The sequence below is a fragment of the Pongo pygmaeus genome, chromosome 1 (assembly GCF_028885625.2).
Source record: "Pongo pygmaeus isolate AG05252 chromosome 1, NHGRI_mPonPyg2-v2.0_pri, whole genome shotgun sequence".
NCBI classification, from domain to species: domain Eukaryota; kingdom Metazoa; phylum Chordata; class Mammalia; order Primates; family Hominidae; genus Pongo; species Pongo pygmaeus.
The window spans coordinates 184,914,828-184,938,717 of NC_072373.2; the positions used below are offsets into that span (position 1 = coordinate 184,914,828).

At 48.0% G+C, this 23,890-nt stretch overlaps 1 protein-coding gene across 3 annotated transcripts; it reads right to left on the reverse strand.

The window, feature by feature from the left end:
• Nucleotides 1-3,979: 3,979 nt before the first annotated feature.
• Nucleotides 3,980-23,429, reverse strand: AKR1A1 (aldo-keto reductase family 1 member A1). 3 transcript variants are annotated; one of them, XM_054490005.2, is made up of 11 exons: nucleotides 23,070-23,155; nucleotides 22,791-22,980; nucleotides 17,618-17,838; nucleotides 12,110-12,199; nucleotides 7,316-7,435; nucleotides 6,984-7,135; nucleotides 5,871-6,066; nucleotides 5,363-5,562; nucleotides 5,049-5,121; nucleotides 4,819-4,905; nucleotides 3,980-4,138 (listed from the first exon to the last, which is right to left on the reverse strand). In XM_054490005.2, exons 3-11 carry the CDS (start codon nucleotides 17,675-17,677, stop codon nucleotides 4,073-4,075), a joined length of 1,044 nt encoding a protein of 347 aa, XP_054345980.1. In that variant the 5' UTR covers nucleotides 17,678-17,838; nucleotides 22,791-22,980; nucleotides 23,070-23,155; the 3' UTR covers nucleotides 3,980-4,072. The 3 variants fall into 3 exon arrangements, with proteins under 3 accessions (XP_054345980.1, XP_054346004.1, XP_054345996.1); XM_054490029.2 differs by lacking the exon at nucleotides 17,618-17,838 and having other exon boundaries at nucleotides 23,070-23,429; XM_054490021.2 differs by lacking the exon at nucleotides 17,618-17,838 and having other exon boundaries at nucleotides 22,791-23,197.
• Between the last annotated feature and the right edge of the window lie 461 nt (nucleotides 23,430-23,890).

Below are 23,890 nucleotides of genomic sequence, written 5' to 3' on the forward strand. Positions count from 1 at the left end.
AGCCATTCACCTTCAGTTTGTACTCCTTTTGAATGCATCTTGAACTCCTGGGACTCCTTTGAAAAAACACCTTTTTTTCTCCCCTCAGATACATCCTCCAAATTGAGAAAGAGTTAATTTCCCGAACCTTAAACTGGCTGACTTAGGATTGGGCTCAGGGGAAGGGAACCCAGAAGCCTGACATGCCAGCAAAAGGGTAAAAGTTTTTTTTTTTACCAGTTGGGCTTTTGGCCTCCCTCTCCCCAAGCAAACTGGTAAAAGGCCTCAGGATTTTTCACCTGTCCTTACCCTTGTTTTGTTTTGATACATGTTTTCTAATAACCCAGTTTGTCTCTTCTCAGCTTCAGGCCATCAAACTCCAGACATGCAACTAGAGCCTTGGACGATGGCTCCTTCTGCAGGGGACCCTAATATAGGCCTCTGAGGGAGATCTGACTGCCATCTTCCCAAAACAGCACCCCCTGTCAGCAGGAAGCAGTTAAGATCGGTCTTTGTCCTTAGCCTCACTCTAAGGGCAGTTAGATGTACTTCTTTAGGCGGGGGAATGAGACAGCCAAGTATAAAGGGGTTCCCAGAGAACCTCTGACTGGCCTGTGAACTGGGAGAATGGGGTGGAGCCATGGAAGTTCATGCTGTTTGCAGCGGGGAGGAGCCTGGCCCCTCCTGTTCCTGTGTGGAACCTGGGATTCAATCTATGAGATGAGGGCCTGTTAACAGGAACCCCTCTCTTGCTTTGCTGTGTTGTTTTTCCTTTTTCCCCAGTAAATTCCATCCCCCTCACCCCTCAAAGTTTCTGTGAGCCTAATCTTTCCTGTTCATGTTACAAGAACCCGGATTTTCCTACAACCACAGTGATTAGACAAAGATGTCTGTTGCTAATTTTTCAGGTTAGTTGTTAACAACAACAAAATAGACATTTGCTATAGAGAATGTTAATGTTAGGCAGGGTGAGATGTTTAAGTCAAGACTAATTTCTGAACAGTCTGGAAAAGAAATAAAGTAATCCCATTTACAACAGCTACAAATAGAATCAAATACCTAGGAATTAGCTTAACCAAAGAAAAAAATCTCTATAATCAAATCTCTATAACCAAAGAAAAATAATCTCTATAAAACACTGACAAAAGAAATTGAAGAGGACACAAAAAAATGGAAAGATATTCCATGTTCATGAATTGGAAGAATCAATATTGTTAAAATGTCCATACTACCAAAAGCAATCTATAGATTCAATGCAATCACTATCAAAATATCAATGACATTATTTACAGAAATGGAAAAAATCATAAAATTTATATGGAACCACAAAAGGCCCAGAACAGCCAAAGCTATACTAAGCAAAAAGAACAAAACTGAAGGAATCACATTATCTTACTCCAAATTTTGTTACAGAGCTATAGTAAACAAAACAGCATGGTACTGGCATAAAAACAGACATATAGACCAAAGGAACAGAATAGAGGACTCAGAAACAAATCCACACACCTGCAGTGAACTCATTGTCAACAAAGTTGCCAAGAACACATACCGGGGAAAAGACAGTCTCTTCAATAAATGGTGCTGGGAAAACAGGATATCCATATGCAGAAGAATGAAACTAGACCCCTATCTCTCACCATATACAAAAATTAAATCAAAATGAATTAAAGACTTAAATCTAAGACCTCGAAATATGAAACGACTGCAAGAAAACACTGGAGAAATTCTCCAGGACATTGATCTGGGTAAAACTTTCTTGAGTAATACCCCACAAGCACAGGCAACCAAAGTAAAAATGGACAAATGGGATCACATCTAGTTAAAAAGCTTCTGTACAGCAAAGGAAACAATCATTAAAGTGAAGAGATAACCCACAGAATGGGAGAAAATATTTGCAAACTACCTCTCTGACAAGGGATTAATAACCAGAGTATATAAGGAAGTCAAACAACTCTATGGGAAAAAATATAATCCAGTGAAAATAGGCAAAACATTTGAATAGACGTTTCTCAAAAGAAGACATACAAATGGAAAACAGGCATATGAAAAGGTGCTCAACATCACGGATCATCAGAAAAATGCAAGTCAAAGCTACAATGAGATATCATCTCACCCCTGTTCAAATGGCTTCTATCCAAAAGACAGGCAATAACAAATGCTGGAGAGGATGTGGAGAAAAGGGAACCCTCAAACACTGTTGGTGGGAATGTAAATTAGTGCAACCACTATGGAGAACATTTTAGAGGTTCCTCAAAAAACTAAAAATAGAGCTACGATATGATCCAGCAATCTCACTGCTGAGTATATACACAAAAGAAAGGAAATCAGTATATCAGAGAGATCTGCACTTCCATGTTTGTTGCAGCACTGTTCACAAAGATTTGGAAGCGGCTGGGTACAGCGGCTCACACGTGTAATCCCAACACTTTGGGAGGCCAAGAACCTAGGAGTCTTGAACCTAGGAGTTCAAAACCAGCCTGGGAGGGCCGGGTGCGGTGGCTCAACGCCTATAATCTCAGTACTTTGGGAGGCTGAGGTGGGCAGATCACTTGAGGTCAAGAGTTCAAGACCAGCCTGGCCAACATGGGGAAACCCCATCCCTACCAAAAATACAAAAAATTATCCAGGTGTCATGGCGGGGACTTGTAATCCCAGCTACTCAGGAGGCTGAGGCAGGAGAATCGCTTGAACCCAGGAGGCAGAGGTTGCAGTGAGCCGAGATAGCGCCACTGCACTTCAGCCTGGGTGACAGAGCGAGACTCCATCACAAAACAAACAAACAAAAAACAGCCTGGGCAACATAAGGAGACCTAGTCTCTACAAGAATTTAAAATTTTTGTATACTACAGCCTCGGTGACAGAGCCCTCAGTTCAAAAAATAAATAATAGAAATCTCAACAGTCTTCTAGGCCTTCCAATCATCAGTTCCTACCAATTCCAGCCTTGTTTTATGCCATCACCTCTACCGCCAGGTCCCCCTTACTTTTAGTTGCTGTCATACAAGTCTTCTTTAGGTTTTTCCAGCAGCGTCTTCCAGTTTACAAGACTTTTCCCTAAGCTGTCCAATTTGTATGGAATGCTGTTCCCACTCTTACCTCCTTTAACTAATTAATCCCTATTCATCTTTCAGATCTTAGCTGATTAAATAAGTAGGCTACTCACCCTGCACTTCTCATAACACTTCTTCCAACTGTAATTAAATTAATTATGCAATTACTTAGTCTGTCTCCTCAAGTAGGCTGTAGGGACTTATATATATGTCTTGGTTATAGCTATATCCCCAGGGCTTAGCATCATGCCTAACGCATAAGTACCCAATAAATACTTCTTGAATGAAGAGCAATGGTTTGGGAAAGTAAAATGAGTTTTGTGTGACTGCAGGTTAGAGAGATTTGCCAAAAACCTACCTGAAACCTGTTTATCAGTGGCCTCTGGTGCCCACCAATAAAAAGTGCATAAGATAGGGCCTTAGGGGCCGAGTGACAAGGTGTGGGCTGGACTGTTGCCTCCTGCAGGTCACCTATGCACACTGACTACAGTGTCTGATGGAGAAAGCCCCGTCCCCACCTTTTGTGATTTTGCAAGCTGGGATTCCCTAACTTCTGAATGTAAGTCGCTTGGACTCTTCATATTACTAAACCTAGGCACTGATCAGGACAGGGGGATGGAAACTCAAGGCCCAGGTCCAGCACTGCCTTGAAACCAATGGACAATCATTGCCCTGATCGCTCACTTCTGAGGTGGCCAATTTGAGGCATTCTTGAGAAAACTCCAGGGAAGCATGCAGTGCTTAAGATGTGCCAGTAGATGGCGCTACTTCCCAACGTGCCTAATGCAAGGATACAGAATTACTCAGCCTCCTCACAGGTTCCTCCAGAACCAAGATATGAATATTTGGGCTTCAAGGGCAGGTCACACCCAGCAGCCCGAGGTCTGTCATCCCTGAGGGAAACAGCCTCCATCTCAGGCCTGACCAGGCAAATAAGACAAGCAAGCAGTATGGATGCTCCAATGGCTTTATTAACTCCCTCTTTCCGTTGTGGCAGGACCTTATTAGCTGGAGAGCTGGAAGGGAGGCCAAGAAGCTGTGGTCTCAGTACGGGTCATTAAAGGGGTACAGAGGATGCCCTGCATCCCTTGGGACTCTCTTCCCATCCACCTGGAAAGAGAGACAGATAGATTACTCCATCAGCAGGAGTTGCCATTCCAAAGACTCCAGGCATCTTCCCCAAATCTTCCTAAACAAACTCATCTGTGTACAGCACTATGCCAGATGGCAGTGGCCGGGATCCCCATCTCAGAGAACACCACAGTATCAACAGCTTTCTAGCACCAAACCCATAGCCTGTAGCTACCCCTGCCCCTAAGAGTTTGCAGTCTGAACTGAGATCAAGAGGCCAGGAACAATTTATTTCCCTAAGTACAGTAACCATTTATTTCCCTAAGTACAGCAGACTTCCCTCCCAACCCCAATCCCTTGAGTGAGGTCAACAATGCCTTCTGGGCTCTCCTCATATCATTTACTGAGAATCTACTACATGTCAGGAACTGGGCTCATTTTACACATAGGAAGCTGAGGCTTGGGGAAATTTAATAACTTGCTCTAGGTTACAAGATATCAAGAAGCAGGACTGGGACTCACAGGTTATATGCCTTATCCCTGAGCCATACTTCTTCCCTGAGCTCAATAAACAGAAATGAGAGCACTATGTCCAGCATAGCAATCCCACCCACAACATTGTGTCCTTCTCACAACCAGCAAGCCTTAGGTCATACCTGGGCCAGAATCCCACCCCAAATCTCACATTCCCCAAGTCTAGGGGGCTGATACATCCTCACCGTAAGCATAGGCACAATATATCGCCAATTTTTGTTCAGGGCATTTAGCTGCTTCATCTCTTCTGGGCTAAAGGTGAAGTCAAACACCTGAGGATGGAGAGTGGGGTTCAAGAAAGCCAGCTTTGTGAGCAGAAGCTGGGGTTCCACAACACTGCCTTTTTAGCCAGGTAGAGTCAGGGCCAAGAAAATGTCCCAAAGAGCTAAAGAACATAGAACCCATTACCAAGTACCTTGATATTCTGAAGGATTCGAGAAGGAGTGATACTTTTGGGGATGCAGATCACTTTCCGCTGGACCTGCCATCTAAGTTGGGGGATTAGACAGATGAGGAAAAGAGGTCAGTATTCATAAGCACTGTTTTGTTCTCCATGCAGCCTTCCCTAAGGTCCTGGAGCACCTGAGCCCTGCTGAAATGGGAAATATGCCTAGTGGCCTCCCTCCAGATCACAAGGCAAGATCCTCAGCCTCACCCAGACACTGAAATAAGAAATCCCTTAACCCTTGCCTCCCAACCCAGTGCCCTCTCCCTAAGACTGCCCCATACCTGAGCAAGATCTGAGCTGGAGATCCACCATACTTTTCAGCCAATGCCAGGACTACTGGTTCCTCCAGCAGGACAGGCTCATCAGGATCACGCCATGCACGATCAGAGGAGCCCAAAGGGCTATAAGCAGTTACCGCCAGGCCACGTGCTTGGCAGTGGGCAATTAGCTCATTTTGAGCCAAGTATGGGTGGCATTCCACCTGAGCCAAAGAATAACCCATCACCATGAAGTGGTGACACCCAGCTTGCTTGGCCCATCCCAGACATGCATGTCTGGACCAACCCCCTATTGCTGACTCCCCCACTCCCCTTCAGCCTGCTTTTCTCACCATTTCCCATTGGCAATTTCATTCTCTCCCACTGCTTCAATGCCCACCTTTATGCAGAGGACTTCTGCACCAACACTCGGACAACTTGCTAGCCATCTCCCTTAAGCAGATCCATCGTCTGCTCACTCATGGTCTTGAGCAGACAACCCCTAAACCACTCATCTGCTTGCTGTCCTTACCTGCAAGACAGCTGGACGCACGGAGGCCACACTGAGTATGTCATCAATCTGCCGACTGTTGAAGTTGGACAGGCCCAGCGCCCGCACCAGCCCCTTAGCCACCAGTGCCTCCAGAGCCTTCCAAGTCTCCTTGTAGTGGGTGGAGTCGTAGCATATAGTCCCATCAGCATTCTTGGGGAAGGGGTTGTCTCCCCGCCTGAGTGAGAGACAGCCCCACCAAGTGTGGACACAAATGCCAGGCTTCTACCCTACCTGCCCATCCAGCCACTCTATGTCCCAAACTCCAATCCCAGAGAGGACAAAGGGCCAAGAATTTTTAAAAAGCCATGCTTTTTCTTTTTTTTTTTTTTTGAGATGGAGTCTCGCTCTGCCGCCCAGGCTGGAGTGCAGTGGCACTATCTCAGCTCACTGCAAGCTCCACCTCCCGGGTTCATGCCATTCTTCTGCCTCAGCCTCCCCAGTAGCTGGGACTACAGGCGCTCGCCACCACGCGCAGCTAATTTTTTATATTTTTAGTAGAGACGGGGTTTCACTGTGTTAGCCAGGATGGTCTCGATCTCCTGACCTCGTGATCCACCGCGCCTGGCCAAAAAAAGCCATGCTTTTTCATCCTTCCAGATCGTAACCCAGGTGTTAAGTTTACATGGAATGCCTATGCCCCCTCCTCTTCCTAGACCTAGGTATCTCCTCTCCCCTAGGAAGTCTTCCTTAACTCATCCTCAGGGAGTTATCCACCCTTCTTCCAGCACACGGCACAGCACTAATGGTGGGCTCTTCTCACATCTTCTGCTGAGACTTACTTATTACTGTAACCCCAGGTGCTCAACAGAAAAGTCAGCACCTTTTCTAAATTAATAAAGGGAGCAGGAGGGTTACAGGTGCATACCCTGGGGTACACACCATGTGAGACTGCCTTCCTTTTTCTAGAGTTAAACTCCTGTAGCTACAGCTAAGCTGCTGTAGCAGAAGAGGCTAAGATCCCACCTCAAGCTCCTCAGCTTGCCATGCAAATGAGTGTTCCTATCCTGCTCTGCTGCTGTGACTTACAATAAGTTACTAACACCATCCTGCTCAACCCCCTGATTCCCCAGATGAGGCTCTGGCAAGGCTCACTCAAAGGCATAAGGCCAGTGCATCAGGTACAGGTCCAGATACTCCAGCTGGAGGTCAGCCAGAGTCTTCTGGAGGGCAGGCTCCACATCCTCGGGGTGGTGCTTGGTGTTCCACAGCTTGGATGTCACAAACAGCTCCTCCCGAGGCACCGCCTAGTACAGGGGGCAGGGCCCACAGTGAGAAGAGCCACGAGCACGTGGTCTCACCCACCCCCAACTCTGGGAGAGGAACTGGAAGGAAGCTGATGCCAGATTCCCTCAAGCTGGGCCCCAGCCCTAGCTTCAGCTTCTAAGTTATCTCACCCCACCTCTCTTTACAACCCCAGTCCTTACCTTGCCTGGTCCCACGTCCTCCTTCAGGGCCTCCCCAATCTCAGGCTCATTGCCGTAGATAGCAGCACAATCAATGTGGCGGTAGCCTACACTAAGGGCATACTTAACAGCTGCTTTTACCTGCCAGGTGAGAGAAGCAGAGGTTTCAGCTCTGTTGGTTTCAGCCTTCTACTGTTGCCACACCAAGGTCAATGCTGGGGGAATGGGGGTCAGAAATATAACAGGCACATCTATACAGTGGAGGTGAAAAGATGGAAGATGAACTGGGCGCAGTGGCTCACGCCTGTAATCCCAGCATTTTGGGAGGCTGAGGTGGGCAGATCCCCTGAGGTCAGGAGTTTGAGACCAGCCTGGCCAGCTAGAGGTCAGCCTGGCCAACACAGTGAAACCCCATCTCTACTAAAAATACAAAATTAGCTGGGTGTGGTGGCGGGCACCTGTAATCCCAGCAGCTCGGGAGGCTGAGTCAGGAGAATCACTTGAACCCAGGAGGCAGAGGTTGCAGTGAGCTGAGATTGTGCCACTCGCTGCACTGCAGCCTCGGCAACAAGAGCGAAACTCTGTCTTAAAAAAAAAAAAAAAGATGGAAGATGGTTTCAGTCTAAGGGACCAGAAGCCTCTTCAGAGGCTCCAAACCCTTTGCTCTGCTCCCAACCCAACCAGTCTCTAAGATGCCTTCCTACCCAAGCCATCTCAGCAAGGTCTAGCAAAAACTAACAATATTTTCCCGGCATCTACCATAAAGAGGGCTTTAGTAAATATTTTTTCAGGCTGAGCACGGTGGCTCACACCTGTAATCCTAGGACTTTGGGAGGCCGACATGGGAGCATTGCTCGAAGGCAGGAGTTCAAGACCAGCCTAGTCAACATAGCGAGACCCCCACCTCTTTAAAAAAAAAAAAAAAAAAAAAAAATTAAGGCCGGGCGTGGTGGCTCACGCCTATAATCCCAGCACTTTGGGAAGCCGAGGCAGGTGGATCACCTGAGGTCAGGTGTTTGAGACCAGCCTGGCCAACATGGTGAAACTCTGTCTCTACTAAAAGCACAAAAATTAGCTGTGCATGGTGGCACATGCCTGTAGTCCCAGCTACTCAGGAGGCTGAGATAGGAGAATCGCTTGAACCCAGGAGGAGGAGGCTGCAGTGAGCTGAGATCATGCCACTGCACTCCATCCTGGGCGAGACAGAGTGAGACTCTGTCTCAAAAAAAAAAAAACACACAAAATAACAACAACAAATTAAAAACAATTTTTTTTTTTTTTAAATAAAGGCCAGGCGCGGTGGCTCACACCTGTAATCCCAGCACTTTGGGAGGCCGAGGCGGGTGGATCACCTGAGGTCGGGAGTTTGAGACCAGTCTAACCAACATGGAGAAACCCTGTCTCTACTAAAAATACAAAATTAGCTGGGCGTGGTGGTGCATGCCTATAATCCCAGGTACTTGGGAGGCTGAGGCAGGAGAATCGCTTGAACCTGGGAGGTGGAGGTTACAGTGAGCCAAGATCGTGCCATTGCACTCCAGCCTGGGCAACAAGAGTGAAACTCCTTCTCAAAAAAAAAAAAAAAAATTGGCTGGGTGCGGTGGCTCACGCCTGTAGTCCCAGCACTTTGGGAGGCTGAGGCGGGTGGATCATGAGGTCAGGAGATGGAGACCATCCTGGCTAACATGGTGAAACCCCGTCTCTACTAAAAATACAAAAAATTAGCTGGGCGTGGTGGGGGGTGCCTGTAGTCCCAGCTATTCAGGAGGCTGAGGCAGGAGAATAGCGTGAACCTAGGAGGCGGAGCTTGCAGTGAGGCAAGATTGCGCCACTGCACTCCAGCCTGGGCGACAGAGCAAGACTCCATCTCAAAAATAAAATTAAATAAATAAATAAATAAAAATTTAAAAATTTAAAAAATCATAATTTTTTTTCAATCAGAAGACAGATGGATAAATAGAGAAAAGAAGTATAGACCATGGAAACAAGTTCCAGGTTCTAAGGAGCTGGTTAGAGAAACATAGGAAAAAATTCCTAGGCCAAGGACATACAAGGAGTTGTGTAGACAGACTCTGGGAACTCTGGGAGCACAGGCCAGCAAAAGAGGTTAGAAGGGGGAAAAGATTAAGGAAGGCAGATAACTAGGCTGAAAGCTGGAGGCAGATAAGTGGGCTAAAAGCTGGACCCAGAACTCCCTAATGAGAGAGAAGAAAACAGGCATCAGGTAGAAGGATGGGTCAGTTAATTTTGCTAAAATCCATACTGGAAACATGGCACCAGCAGCAGAAACAAGGGTACCCAGCCCTAGACACAAAGCACCCAAAGCTCTTGTTGTGGGTGCCTGGCATAGTATTCAAGATCCCCACTCGGGTGCAGACGTACTTCCCCTAACATCTGACCCCTGCTGTTCCATGCCCCGCCTTGGCCTTGTCTGTGGCCCCCACCCCCTGCCTTGACCTAGCTCCTGGACTTCTCCGAGGCTGTGACAAGTGCCTGCCTGAAGCACAGGGACCCTGGCTCCAGGCTCCTTGGCAGCTATAGGAAAGAAAGCAAAAGGGAAAAGAGACACAGGTCATCCAAGCACACCACAAATATCAGTCTAAATCCCAGATAGAAGAATCTGTTCTCTCAGCTGGGGCTTCTCTGAAACTTAATCCCCAAACTTCTCTTCATTCTGACTCAAGATTTCCAAGGAAGAAGGAAGAAGCCCTGGGGAAATGCGTCATTCCAGGCAGGAGCCAAATCTCATAGCTACGTCCACCCTGAGAAAGCAGGTCTACATTCCCAGACTCCCCTCAGCTGGGAGGGGTTTACACCAGGGGTCAGTCAATTATCAACTTTAACAGTTCTTGAGTTAAGAACTACATTTATATTTTTAAGTGGTTACTTATTTATTTTATTATTATTTTTCTTGGGATGCAGTTTCGCTCTTGTTGCCCAGGCTGGAAATGGCACGATCTTGGCTCGCTGCAACCTCCGCCTCCCGGATTCAAGTGATTCTCCTGCCTCAGATTCCCAAGTAGCTGGGATTGCAGGCATGCACCACCATGCCTAGCTAATTTTGCATTTTTAGTAGAGACGAGGTTTCTCCGTGTTGGTCAGGCTGGTCTTGAACTCCCGACCTCAGGAGATCTGCCTGCCTCAGCCTCCCAAAGTGCTGGGATTACAGGCATGAGCCACCACACCCGGCTTAAGTGGTTACATATTAAAAGGTCACATGAGTGTATAATCACCTCCATCTGTAACTTGTCCAATAGAATCTAATTGTTAATTAACTTTTTTTCCTTAATTTTTTCCCCCTTAGACGGAGTCTTGCTCTGTTGCCTAGGCTGGAGTGCAGTGGAGTAATTTTGGCTCACTGCAACCTCTGCCTCCCAGATTCAAGCAATTCTCCTGCCTCAGCCTCCCAAGTAGCTGGGATTCCAGGCGTGTGCCAACACACCTGTATTGTATTTTTAGTAGAGACGGGGTTTCACCATGTTGGCCAAGCTGGTCTCGAACTCCTGACCTTGTGATCCACCTGCCTTGGCCTCCCAAAGCGCTGGGATTACAGGCGTGAGCCACAGTGTCTGGTCTACTTTTTTTTTTTAAGATGGTCTCGCTCTGTCCAGGCTGGAGTGCAGTGGCATGATCATAGGTCGCTGCAGCCTCGACTTCTAGGGCTCCAGCAATCCCCCTAACTCAGCCTCTCAAGTAATTGGGACCACAGGCACGTTCTAATTTTTTAAATTTTTTGTAGAGACGGGAGTCTCACTGTGTTGCCCAGTCTGGTCTCAAATTCCTGGGCTCAAGCAATCTTCCTGCCTTGGCCTCCCAAAGTGCTGGGATTACAGGTATGAGCCACCACACTTGGCCCCATCTTGTTCTTTAAAAAATAGTTTGTGGCCGGGCGAGGTGGCTCATGTCTGTAATCTCAGCACTTTGGGAGGCCAAAGCAGGTGGATCACCTGAGGTCAGGAGTTCAAGACCAGCCTTGCCAACATGGTAAAACCCCGTCTCTACTAAAAATACAAAAATTAGCCCGGTGTGGTGGCTCGTGCCTGTAGTCCCAGCTACTCGGGAGGCTGAGGCAGGAGAATCACTTGAACCCATGAGGCAGAGGTTGCAGTGAGCCAAGATCATGCCACTGCACTCCAGCCTGGGGAACAGAGTGAGACTCGGTTTCAAAAAAAAAAAAAAAGTTTGCTGGGCCTGTGTGTTAGTGTGTGCCTGTGGTCCCAGCTACTCAGGAGGCTGAGGTGGGAGGGTCACTTGAGCCCAGGAGGTCAAGGCTGCCATGAGCCAAGATCGTGCCACTGCATTCCAACCTGGGCAACAGAGCAAGACCCTGTCTCAAGTTAAAAAAAAAAAAAAAAAAAAAAAAAAAAAAGCTTGCTGACCTTTGGTCTATACAATTCACCTAGTTATTCTTCAAACCTTGACACCTGCTATGTGCCTAATTCTGGACTGAGCAGTAGGGAGAGGCTGAGCCCTCAAAGAACCCAGTGTGGGAGAGGAGACATGATCACAGCACAGGGTGATAACTGCCATATTAGGGGTCATAGCATAGGGATGGGCACAGACGGGCCCCATGTCTGCCACATCACTCAATGCAGATCCAGTTAGAGAAAGATGTCCTTCCTATGCCCCCGGCCCTGCTGGGCCCCTCAGCCCACTCTCTGAGTCAGCTGGGGAAGCCCAGGGTGTATAATTGGTCTCTTCTCTTATCTCTTCCCACTGGCTTATCCCCACTAGAAAGGGAATACGGGGGTGGGGCTGCTAGGAAAATGCAGGCAGAGGCTCAACAAATTTCTCTTTTCTTCCCCCATCCCTCACCTGACCAGGCTCACTCTTCCAGGTACCCAGACCAATCAGAGGCATCTTCTGCCCAGTGTGCAGGAGAACACAGGAAGCCGCCATTGCCCCCTGAAACACAGATGGGAAGAGAATGGTGTTGGGGTTAGTGCTGTTGTTCAGGTCTCAGATATCCACTGTCAAAAATACTGCAAAGCGGCCAAGTGCAGTGGCTCACGCCTGTAATCCCGGCACTTTGGGAGGCTGAGGCGGGCAGATCACCTGAGGTCAAGAGTTCAAGACCAGCTAGGCCAACATGGTGAAACCCCATCTCTACTAAAAATACAAAAATTATCTAGGCATGGTGGCGCGCACCTGTAGTCCCAGCTGCTCGGGGGGCTGAGGCACAAGAATCACTTGAACCTGGGAGGTGGAGGTTGCAGTTAGCTGAGATCACGCCACTGCACTCCAGCCTGGGTGACAGAGTAAGACCCTGTCTTGCTACTACAAAGCATGGGGCAGGAAGGGGTGGGGAAGAGGGGACAGATGTGGAGGACAAACACGTGGTTATATATGTGCCTGTGAGAAAAGGCAGCAGAGACAGGGTGCCCAAAACCAACCATGGCCAGTAGCTCCTGGGCAAACACTAACCAGACCACCAGCCTGGCTGCCCTTCTCTGTGGCAGGCTAAAGATCTCTGTTAAAGAACTGCACTATCTAAAAACAAAAGCAGGGTGGCCATACAGAAGCACCCAGTCTTGACTAAATAAGGTCTCAAGCCAGTGTAAGGCAGGCAAAGGCCATTATGAGAGAAAGAGAGACCAGGTAACTGAATAGGCCCAGGAAGGGGCCACTTCTCTGAGAATGAAATGAATGTTCCCAGGAGGTTGTCAGAACTACAGAGATTCTCGGCCAGGCACGGTGACTCATGCCTGTAATCCCAGCACTTTGGGAGGCCGAGGCGGGTGGATCACGAGGTCAGGAGATCGAGACCATCCTGGCTAACTCAGTGAAAGTCCGTCTCTACTAAAAATACAAAAAATTAGCCAGGCGTGGTGGCGGGTGCCTGTAGTCCCAGCTACTTGGGAGGCTGAGGCAGGAGAATCACTTGAACCCAGGAGGCGGAGGTTGCAGTGAGCTTAGATTGCACCACTGCACTCCAGCCTGGGCAACAGAGCGAGACTTTGTCTCAAAAAAAGAAAAAAAAAAAAGAACTACAGAGATTCTCTAAGTACCTTTCACAGAGGTCTGGTCAGCCATGCTGGTAGGCCTGAGTGGGCTCCTGCAAGGGAGGTAAAGGGAGTCCTAAAAAAGGAACTCTTTTTTAGACTCAGGGTCTGGTTCTGTCTCCTGGGTTGGAGAACAGTGGTGTGATCACGGCTCACTGCAGCCTTGAACTCTTAAGCTCAAGTGATATTCCTGCCTCAGCCTTCCAAGTAGCTGGGACTACAGGCCTGTGCCAGCACACCTGGATGTTTTTAAACTTTTTTAGAGATGGGTTCTGGCTAGGTTGCCCAGGCTGGTCTTGAACTTCTGGCCTCAAGCTATCCAGCCACTTCAGCACCCTGAATTGCGGGGATTACAGGTATAAGCCACCATATCCAGATCTTTAATTTTTTAGTTGAGAAAATAGGTTCAAAGAAGTGAAGTTAGACCGGGTGCTGTGCCTCACACCTGTAATACAAGCACATAGGGAGGCCAAGGCAGGCAGATCACTTGAAGTCAGAAGTTAGAGACCAGCCTGGCCAACATGGTGAAACCTTGTTTCTACCAAAAAATACAAAAATTAGCTAGGTGTGGTGGCATGCGCCTGTAGTCCCAGCTATGGAGGCTGAGGCGGGAGAATCGTTTGAACCCGGGAGGCGGAGGTTTCAGTGAGCCAAGATTGCGCCACTGCACTCCAGCCTGGGCAACAGAGCCAGACTCCATCTCAAAAAAAAAAAAAAAAAAAAAGTGAAGTTATTTGCTCCAAATCAACAGCTAAGAAGTGGCAAAACTGGCCGGGCGCGGTGGCTCACGCCTGTAATCCCAGCACTTTGGGAGGTCGAGGTGGGCGGATCACGAGGTCAAGAGATCGAGACCAGCCCTGGTCAACATAGTGAAACCCCGTCTCTACTAAAAATACAAAAATCAGCCAGGCATGGTGGCAGGTGCCTATAATCCCAGCTACTTGGGAGGCTGAGGCAGGAGAATTGCTTGAACCGGGAAGCAGAGGTTGCAGTGAGCTGAGATCATGCCACTGCACTCCAGCCTGGGCGACAGAGGGAGACTCCGTCTCAAAAAAAAAGAAGTGGCAAAACCAAGGATCTAAGGAGGAGCTAATGGAAAAAAGGCAAATAAACACAGACCTATAAAAAGATACGGTAGATACAAGTATGATGTACTACAGAAAAGGGCAAGGACAAAGAAATATTGACACTGGCTTTTAAGAATTCCCAAGAGTCAAGGGGAAGAACTCTTTCCAGGAAGGGGAAATTATACACATGACTTCAGTGCAGCAGAAAAATAACTAATTACAGATACAGGTAAATTTCCAACCAAACAAAGCAGGTAAGTGGAGCCTCCCCCTCTGGAAAGCTATGAAAATAAGAAGTCACCAAATGGCCCAAGAATACTCGTTTTGTCAGTAAATTGAATGTTCCAACTCTTGTGCTAAACCCAAGAGAAAAACGTATTTAAATATTTAAACTGCCTTCCTTCAGTTTATGGTCCTGTAATGGGAACAGGTGATATCAGTACACTGTGATAAGAGCTTTGATCAAATTCTGCACAAGAGCTGCACAAGGGCAGCAAGAAAAGAGTAACCTTGCTAGGATGGCTTCTTGGAGGCATCTCTTCCTGAGTCAAGTCCCAAAGAATAACTGAATAGGAGTTATTCAAGTGAAAGAAAAGGAGAGAGAATGTTCACACCAAGAGCCAATGAGGTAGATACAACCTTTTCCCCTGATCTCATCAGTACCATGAATATCACTCTTGGGATTGATTTAATTGCCAACAATATCTTTATAAATATAATCCTAGTTTCCAGGTTCTAAAAGGATGTAGGATAGAGTAAGTAATAAAACAAGTTGTGGCTGGGAGTGGTGGCTCACACCTGTAATCCCAGCACTCTGGAAGGCCAAGGCAACGGATCACCTGAGGTCAGAGTATTACCAGCCTGGCCAACATGGCGAAACCTGTCTCTACTAAGAATACAAAAATTAGGCTGGGTGTGGTGGCTCATGCCTGTAATCCCAGCACTTTGGGAGGCCGAGGAGGGTGGATCACGAGGTCAGGAGTTCGAGACCAGCCTGACCAACATGGTGAAACCCCGTCTCTCCTAAAAATACAAAAATTAGCCGCGCATGGTGGCACGTGCCTGTAGTCCCAGCTACTCAGGAGGCTGAGACAGGAGGAATCGCTTGAACTCGGGAGGTGGAGGTTGCAGTGAGCCGAGATTGAGCCACTGCACTCCAGCTTGGGCGACAGAACAAGACTCCATCTCAAAAAAAAAAAAAAAAAAAAAAAATTAGCTGGGCTTGGTGGCGCATGCCTGTAACCTCAGCTACCTGGGAGGCCAAGACATGAGAATCGCCTGAACCCAGGAGGTTGAGGTTGCAGTGAGCCGATATAGTGCCACTGCACTCCAGTCTGGGCAACAGAGCGAGACCCTGTCTCAAAAAATAATAATAATAATAAGACAAGTTGAGGCCGGGTACAGTGGCTAATGTCTGTAATCCCAGCACTTTGGGAGGCCAAGGCAGGCGGATCACTTGAGGTCAGGAGTTCGAGACCAGCCTGGCCAACATGGCGAAACCCCCTCTCTACTAAAAATACAAAACTTAGCTGGACATGGTGGTGCACACCTGTAATCCCAGCTACTCGGGCGGCTGAGGCAGCAGAATCGCTTGAACCCAGGAGGCAGAGGTTGCAGTGAGCTGAGATCATGCCACTGCACTCCAGCCTGGGATATAGAATGAGGCTCCATCTCAAAAAAAAAAAAAGACAAGTTGTGAGTAAAGCCAGTACACCAACACTGTCTTTCCTAATACTTCTGACCCAGGAAGAATTTTATAGTCTAGTTTAAGTTGGTTTTGGAAACCACTCTTCTCTGCTAAAACAAAATCAAAACTTCAATCTGAGTGTCAAACCACAAGCTACCAGGGCAATGCTCTTTATAATCAAATTTCCAAGGGATCAAGCAAGCAAGTCTGGACTTGACAAGAGGAACCTGGTGGCCTGCGGCCACCAGGGTCTAAGGCAGGTTTCCTGGGCTTAATGCCCAATGACCTGTTGGCCTCTCGCAGATTACCCAGCACGCATGACAAGGCTCTGAAATTACACCTGGGGTGAGAGGTTGAACAACACCCTGGCTTAAGGGGAAAAGGAAGAAGAAACCTGAATCTTGCTTCTCCCTTTCTTTTGCTGGTAAAACTGAACACCGAAAAGGCTGTGGCTTGGGGAACAGGGATGAAAGATGTAGGAGATCTGCAAAGAACAAGAGCTCCCTAGGGAAGAATGAAGGTGCCACATAGATGTTTTTCTCTAGGACAGAAAATCATCCTCAGCCAGCTCCTGACTTCCTCATCTTCTGCTTGATACAACTGCTTTCCAGCCTAGCCGTGCATTAACAGATTCCAGACTCTGAGCTTGTCCGGAACTGCCTATCTGGACTTTTGGCAGCATTCAGAAACCCTCATGTTATCTCTTTTATTTTTATTTTTTTTTGAGACAGAGTTTCATTCTTGTCACCCAGGCTGGAGTGCAATGGCGCGATCTTGGCTCACTGCAACCTCCGCCTCCTGGGTTCAAGCAATTCTCCTGCCTCAGCCTCCCGAGTAGCTGGGATTACAAGCATGTGCCACCACACCCAGCTAATTTTTGTATTATTAGTAGAGACAGGGTTTCACCATGTTGGCCAGGCTGGTCTTGAACTCCTGATCTCAGGTGATCCACCAGCCTCAGCTTTTCAAAGTGCTGGGATTACAGGCATGAGCCACTGTGCCCAGCCTATCTTTTATTTTATTTATTTATTTTGTTTGAGACGGAGTTTCACTCTTCTTGCCCAGGCTGGAGGGCAATGACGCAATCTTGGCTCACCACAACCTCCACCTCCCAGGTTCATGTGATTCTCCTGCCTCAGGCTCCCGAACAGCCGGGACTACAGGCGCCCGCCACCATGCTCGGCTAATTTTTGTATTTTTAGTAGAGACGGGGTTTCACTGTATTGGCCAGGCTGGTCTCGAACTCCTGACCTTGTGATCCACCAACCTTGGCCTCCCAAAGTGCTGGGATTACAGGCGTGAGCCACTGCGCCCGGCTATCCTTTTATTTTTTTTAAGACAGAGTCTTGCTCTGTCACCCAGGCTGGAGTACAGTGGCACGATCTTGGCTCACTGCAACCTCCACTTTCCAGGTTCAAGTGATTCTCTTGCCTCAGACTCCAGAGTAGCTGGGATTACAGGCGCCCACCACCGCACCTGTCTAATTTTTTGTATTTTTAGTAGAGACGGGGTTTCACCATATTGGGTAGTCTGGTCTCAAACTGCTGACCTCAAGCAATCCACCTACCTCGGCCCAATGTGCTGGGATTACAGGCGTGAGCCCCCACGCCCGGCTGGAAACCCTCATGTTATCTTCAAGTGTAAAAGGGAGATGTGGGGATTGAGCAGGGAGGAAGGTATCATCAGAAATCAGGTTTTATTATTTCCAATTCAGTGCCTAGGTTCCTTCCCTCTGTTGAATTCTTTCTTTCTCAAAGGGCTCTACAGTTGCTGCCTGGATGCAGGGAACTAGAAGACACAGGAAAAAAAGGAAACAATATCTACATGAGTGTTTCCTAGCTGCATGGGCCTTTCCTCTGCCTCCCATAAATGCTGGTGTGGGAGGCAGAGGAAAGGTCCTTTCAGGGTTTTCTCCTCAATCTTCTCATTCCCTAGTTGAGTTCACATCTTCGGTTATTGCCTTAGGCCTTGATTCTTCTCAACCCACTTCTGTATATTCAACGCCCTCTGGACCTCTCCACTAGTATGTATTGACATCTGAGATTCGCCATGTCCAAAACTGTACTCATCAAATCCAGCGGTAGTGTGCAGAGGGAACAGTTTAGGCTCTGGGGCTACGCAGACCTGGGTTTGAATCTCAGTTCTGATATTTTCAAGAGATACTATATCTAAAGCACCTTGCACAGGGCCTAACCCATGCTCTTCTTTCTGTATAGTCATCCCTTGGTATCCACAGGAGATTGGTTCCAGAACTCCCTCAGATACCAAAATCCTGGGATGCTCCAGTCCCTTATATAAAATGGCATAGTATTTGCATAAACCTAAGTACATCTTCCTGTATATTTTAAATCAACTCTAAATACTTATAATTCCTAATACAATATAAATGCTAAATGCTAGGTAAATAGATGTTATCATTTTTTTTTTCACTCTTGTTGCCCAGGCTGGAATGCAATGGTGCAATGTCAGCTTACCGCAACCTCCGCCTCCTGGGTTCAAGTGATTCTCCTGCCTCAGACTCCCGAGTAGCTAGGATTACAGGCATGAGCCACCACGCCTGGCTAATTTTGTATTTTTAGTAGACACAGGGTTTCTCCATGTTGGTTAGGCTCGTCTCGAACTCCTGACCTCAGGTGATCCACCTGCCTCGGCCTCCCAAAATGCTGGGATTACAGGCGTGAGCTACCACGCCCGGCCTATACTGTATTTTTTTATTTGAATTTTTAAAATTGGTTTTTATCCCCAAGTATTTTTGATTCTAGGTTGAATCCGCAGATGCAGAACTTGTGGATAGAGTGTTGACTTTGTACTCTATCTCACCAAAAGACCAAAGCCCTGGATAACAAGTGTAAAAGCAAACCAGACATGTTGATAGTATAATCCATTTGGGCCTTAAAAAAAACCAGCTGGTTGGGTGTGGTGGCTCATGCCTGTTAATCCCAGCACTTTGGGAGGCTGAGGCAAGCAGATTGCTTGAGTCCAGGAGTTCGAGACCAGCCTGGGGGACATGGCAAAACTTGGTCTCTACAAAAAATATGAAAATTAGCCAGGCATAGTGATGTGTCTCTATGGTCCTAGCTACTCAGAGGGCTGAGGCAGGAGGATCCCTTGAGCCTGGGGGGCAGAGGTTGCAATGAGCTGAAATCACACCACTGCATTCCAGCCTGGGCCACAGAGTGAAACCCTGTCTAAAAAATGAATAAATAAAAGCCATCTAAAGAAAGTATTTGCAGTTCCTTGCAGGCATTTATGAGTATTATCAGATTACGGTTTTGATAAGTAGTTGGTGAGGAGAGTATTTTCTCCTGTACTTTTCTTTTTGAGACAGGGTCTCACTCTGTTGCCCAGGCTGGAGTGCAGTGACCCATTCATGGCTCATTGCAGCCTCGAACTCCTGGACTGGAGCAATCCCGAGTAGCTGGGACTACAGGCACATGTCACCACACCCAGCTTATTTATTTACTTATTTATTGAGACAGAGTCTCACTCTAATGTCCAGGCTGGAGGGCAGTGGTGTGATCTGAGCTCACTGCAAACTCCACCTCCCAGGCTCAAGCTATCCTCTCCATTCAGCCTCCCAGGTAGCTGGGACTAGAAGCATGGGCCACCATGTCCAGCTCATTTTTTGTATTTTTTGTAGAGACAGGGTTTCTCCTTGTTGCCCAGGCTGGTCTCAAACTCCTGGGCTCAAGCGGTCCTTCTGCCTCAGCCTCCCAAAGTGCTGGGATTATAAGTGTGAGCCACCATGCCTGGCCTTATTTTTCTTTTGTAGAGATAGGGTCTCACTATGTTGCCCTCTCAAACTTCAAGCCTCAAGTGACCCTCCCACCTTGGCCTCCTAAAGTGCTGGGATTACAGGTGTGAGCCACCACACCTGGCTTTCTCCTATACTTCTTTTTTTTTTTTGAGATGGAGTCTCGCTATGTCACCCAGGCTGGAGGGCAGTGGCGCAATCTTGGCTCACTGCAAGCTCCGCCTCCCGGGTTCATGCCATTCTCCTGCCTCAGCCTCCCGAGTAGCTGGGACTACAGGCGCCCGCTACCATGCCCGGCTAATTTTTTTGTATTTTTTAGTAGAGACAGGGTTTCACCATGTTAACCAGGATGGTCTCAATCTTCTGACCTCGTGATCCGCCCACCTCGGCCTCCCAAAGTGCTGGGATTACAGGCGCGAGCCACCGCACCCGGCCTCTCCTATACTTCTAAAAAAGCCAGCTTGGAAAACCACCTTACATATGTAATGTTGGCCAGATTTTGTCAGTTTAGCTGGGTTTTAAATCTTGTTAATACTTATAGCTACAGAAAAAGAGAATGCTCTAATATGTAACCTAAGACCTAAGACTGCAATAATGCTTCCTGTACTTCTTGATGTATGTGAAAAGAATTTTAAAATATATATTCCTAAATCTTTCTCTAGTCCATCCATATCTACCTCCACTGCCACTGCCCCATCTCTGACCACCATCACTCTTTTTTTTTGAGACAGAGTCTCGCTCTGTCACCAGGCTGGAGTACAATGGTGTGATCTCGGCTCACTACAACCTTCGCCTCCCAGGTTCAACCGATTCTCCTGCCTCAGCCTCCCCAGTAGTTGAGACTACAGGTGCAGGCCACCACGCCCAGCTAATTTTTGTATTTTTAGTAGAGACGGGGTTTCACCATGTTGGCCAGGATGGTCTCCATCTCTTGACCTTGTGATCTGCCCGCCTCAGCCTCCCAAAGTGCTGGTATTACAGGCATGAGCCACTGTGCCTGGCCTTTTTAAATTTTTTTTTTTGAGACAGAGTCTCACTCTGTTGCCCAGGCTGGAATGCAGTGGCATGATCTCGGCTCACTGCAATCTCTGCCTCCCCGGTTCAAGTGATTCTCCTGCCTCAGCCTCCTGAGTAGCTGGGATTACAGGTGTGTGCCCCCACACCCAGCTACTTTTTGTATTTTTAGTAGGGACACGGTTTCACCATGTTGACCAGGCTGGTCTCGAACTCCTGACCTCAGGTGATCCACCCGCCTTGGCCTCCCAAAGTGCTGGGATTACAGGCGTGAGCCACTGTGCCCAGCTGACCATCACTCTTTACTTAAACCACGGATCTTGGCTTCCAAAGTGGTCCCTTTTCCCACAGTCCATCACCAGATCTAACCATGTGGCTCCCAGTCTCAAACCCTTCCAGCAGTTCTCCCCTATATTCAGGATAAAGTCCAGGCTCCTCAAAACCTGGCTTCTATCTTCCTCATTTCACCACCTCCTCATGTCAGACTGTATTCCAGACTTTGAACACTCAACAGGGTCACACCACTTACCTGACTCTATGTGTGTGCACACTTTCCTTCCCCAAACCCTACCTTTGCCTGGCTAACTGCTGCTCATCCTTCAGCTAGCACTTTACATTTCTGGCTCCTTTCCAGATGCAGTGGCTCATACATGTAATCTCAGTACCTGGGCAGGCTGAGGCAGGAGGATCACTTGAAACCTGGGCAACAAAAGGAAACACTGTCTCTACAAAAATTTGTTTTTTTCTTTCTGAGTCTGCTAGATAGGGAGAACTTTTTTTTTTTTTAAATTTTAAAGATTAACTGGGCACAGTGGCATGTACTTTATAGTCCAAAGGCTGAGGTGGCAGGATCATTTGAGCCCAGAAGTTTGAGGCTGCACTGAGCAAGGATTCCACCACTACACTCCAGCATGGGCAACAGAGTGAGAGACCCCCATCCATCTCTAAAAAGAAAATAAATAAATAAATGGATGGCTACTTCCACGTACTGATAGCATGTGCACATCACTACATTTTTCTGTTTACATATAAATTTCCCCCACAAACCTGGCTACTCCTTGAGGTCTGAGCCCGTCATCTGCCTGAACCTGTCACTCCTAGAGTACCTGTCCCATACATACACACATACATACATACAATGTACACAATACACACACACACACACACCACACACACACGGCTTATGGGGGAGAGATCTTGACAGCTTGAGTTTGGCCAGCTGGAAGGACATTTGAGGAAGTCGCTGCCTCTGTCACCTTTTTCCTTTACCTGTTGGAAAACCTGGAAAGAATCCTCTTGGAGAATATCAAAGCACTTTACTATACTCGGCAAAAAATCCCAGTGGACCAGATAGAATCATACTGAGATTGCTCCTGTATTAAAAATAAGGAAACAGATCTTGGAAAAGTAACAGGCCTGCAGCCCTGAGTATGAACGATCTGAAAGGGAAGAGAGTTAATTAACAGTAGCCTCATCCAGTGAAGGTTCAGATCTGTGTCTCACTTTAACAGAGTTCTGGGGCAACAGAATAACATGTCAGACTTTCCCAGACCCAAAGCAGGTGTCTAAGTAAGAGAATTATCCCCACTTCTCTCCGCTTCTGAGAAACATCCCTGCACCTGCATAAGAAAGCCGGAGCAGCTGGAAAAAGCACGTAGGTGAGCAAACAAAAAGATGGCAATTAAAACTTGCAGACCACCTAGTATGCGCTGTGCGCCGTCAAAGCTTTATCTCAATTCTTGCTACAGTTCTAATGTAGGACCTCATTTTATTGCTGAGGAAACAGGTTCAGAGAAACTGGGAAGTTAGCAAGATCATACAGAGAAAAAGAAGAGCTCAAATCCGAAACCAGGTCTCGTCCCCTCCAGTGCTCTGCGCTTTCCGCTCAACCCCGGGGGCTTACATTTCAGTAGTAAAGGATCGAGGCCATCGCCTCCGGGAGAAAGATAGGCCAGCAGCAAGAGAAACTCACCTTGGCACAAGCACAGAGCGTGAATAGGGTAGTGTGGCCTGGGCTCAGTTCTGCACCCCGCCAGAGATCCGACGGTCCTCAGCTTAAGTCTGGCGGTGAGGGGGAAGCTCCACCCGGAGGGAGGGGCAGGGGCCGGGCATAAAGGATCACGCGCAGGGTGGACTTCCTTCCCCGCCTCCCGAGGAAGGACCTGAAGGGGATGGAAACCAGAGCTGGGAGGTAGTACCGTCTCCACCTCTGGATCCTCGAGGTCGAACTGGCCAGAACTTGGTCACTCACTCCGCAGCGCGGGTTTGGAGAACTCCTGGGCACAATGAGGCAGGTGGCGCTGGCCACGTGGGCGGTGTAAGCGGCAGGGCCAGCCGCGCCTTTTACTGGCCCACATTGCACCGCGCGCCTAGGCGCCGCCGCTGGCGCTTTTCCGGGGGAAGTAAGGTAGCAGATGCCACGTTGCAGGTTCTGGTGTCGGCCCTCCGGATTCACAATGCCATCCCTGGCTCCATACTCTCCCTAAAGTCAGGTTGGCTGGATTCCCAAAGTTCACCTAAGTTGGCCCCCTTACATTTAGTTCAAGCAAACTGAGGCCCAGAGAGCAGCTGCAACACCAAGGTTGGCCAGAATACAGAAGACCTCGCGTCTGCAGATCCAGGCGCTGGAAAGTGCCTGGTCCCTCTGTCCGGACCATGGACCCGCCCAGCACGTTATGTGCCAGGCACTGTGCTTAACACTTAATGAACATGGTTTTATTGAATCTTCATAGTAATCCTGGAAAAGGAATATTCTTTTCTTTTTCTTTTTTTTTTTTTTTTTTTGAGACGGAGTCTCGCTCTCGCCCAGGCTGGAGTGCAGTGGCGCGATCTCGGCTCACTGCAACCTCCGCCTCCCTGGTTCAAGCAATTCTCTGCCTCAGCCTCCCGAGTAGCTGGGATTACAGGCGCCCAATACCACGCCTGGCTAATTTTTTTGTATTCTTTAGTAGAGACGGGGTTTCGCCATCTTGGCCAGGCTGGTCTTGAACTCCTGACCTCGTGATCCACCCGCCCTGGCCTCCCAAAGTGCTGGGATTACAGGAGTGAGCCACTGTGCCTGACCGAAAAGGA

Bases quoted from the DNA above. Each gene is read 5' to 3' on its own strand.
- AKR1A1 (XM_054490005.2), bottom strand. From the start codon at position 17,677: ATGAGGGTTTCCAGCCGGGCGTGGGGGCTCACGCCTGTAATCCCAGCA. The intron at 12,200-17,617 runs GTAGGTGGATTG...TCTGTGTTTCAG, and splicing joins TCCCAGCACATTGGGCCGAG to GGGGCAATGGCGGCTTCCTG. The intron at 7,436-12,109 runs GTGAGGGATGGG...CTCACCTGGCAG, and splicing joins GGAAGAGTGAGCCTGGTCAG to GTAAAAGCAGCTGTTAAGTA.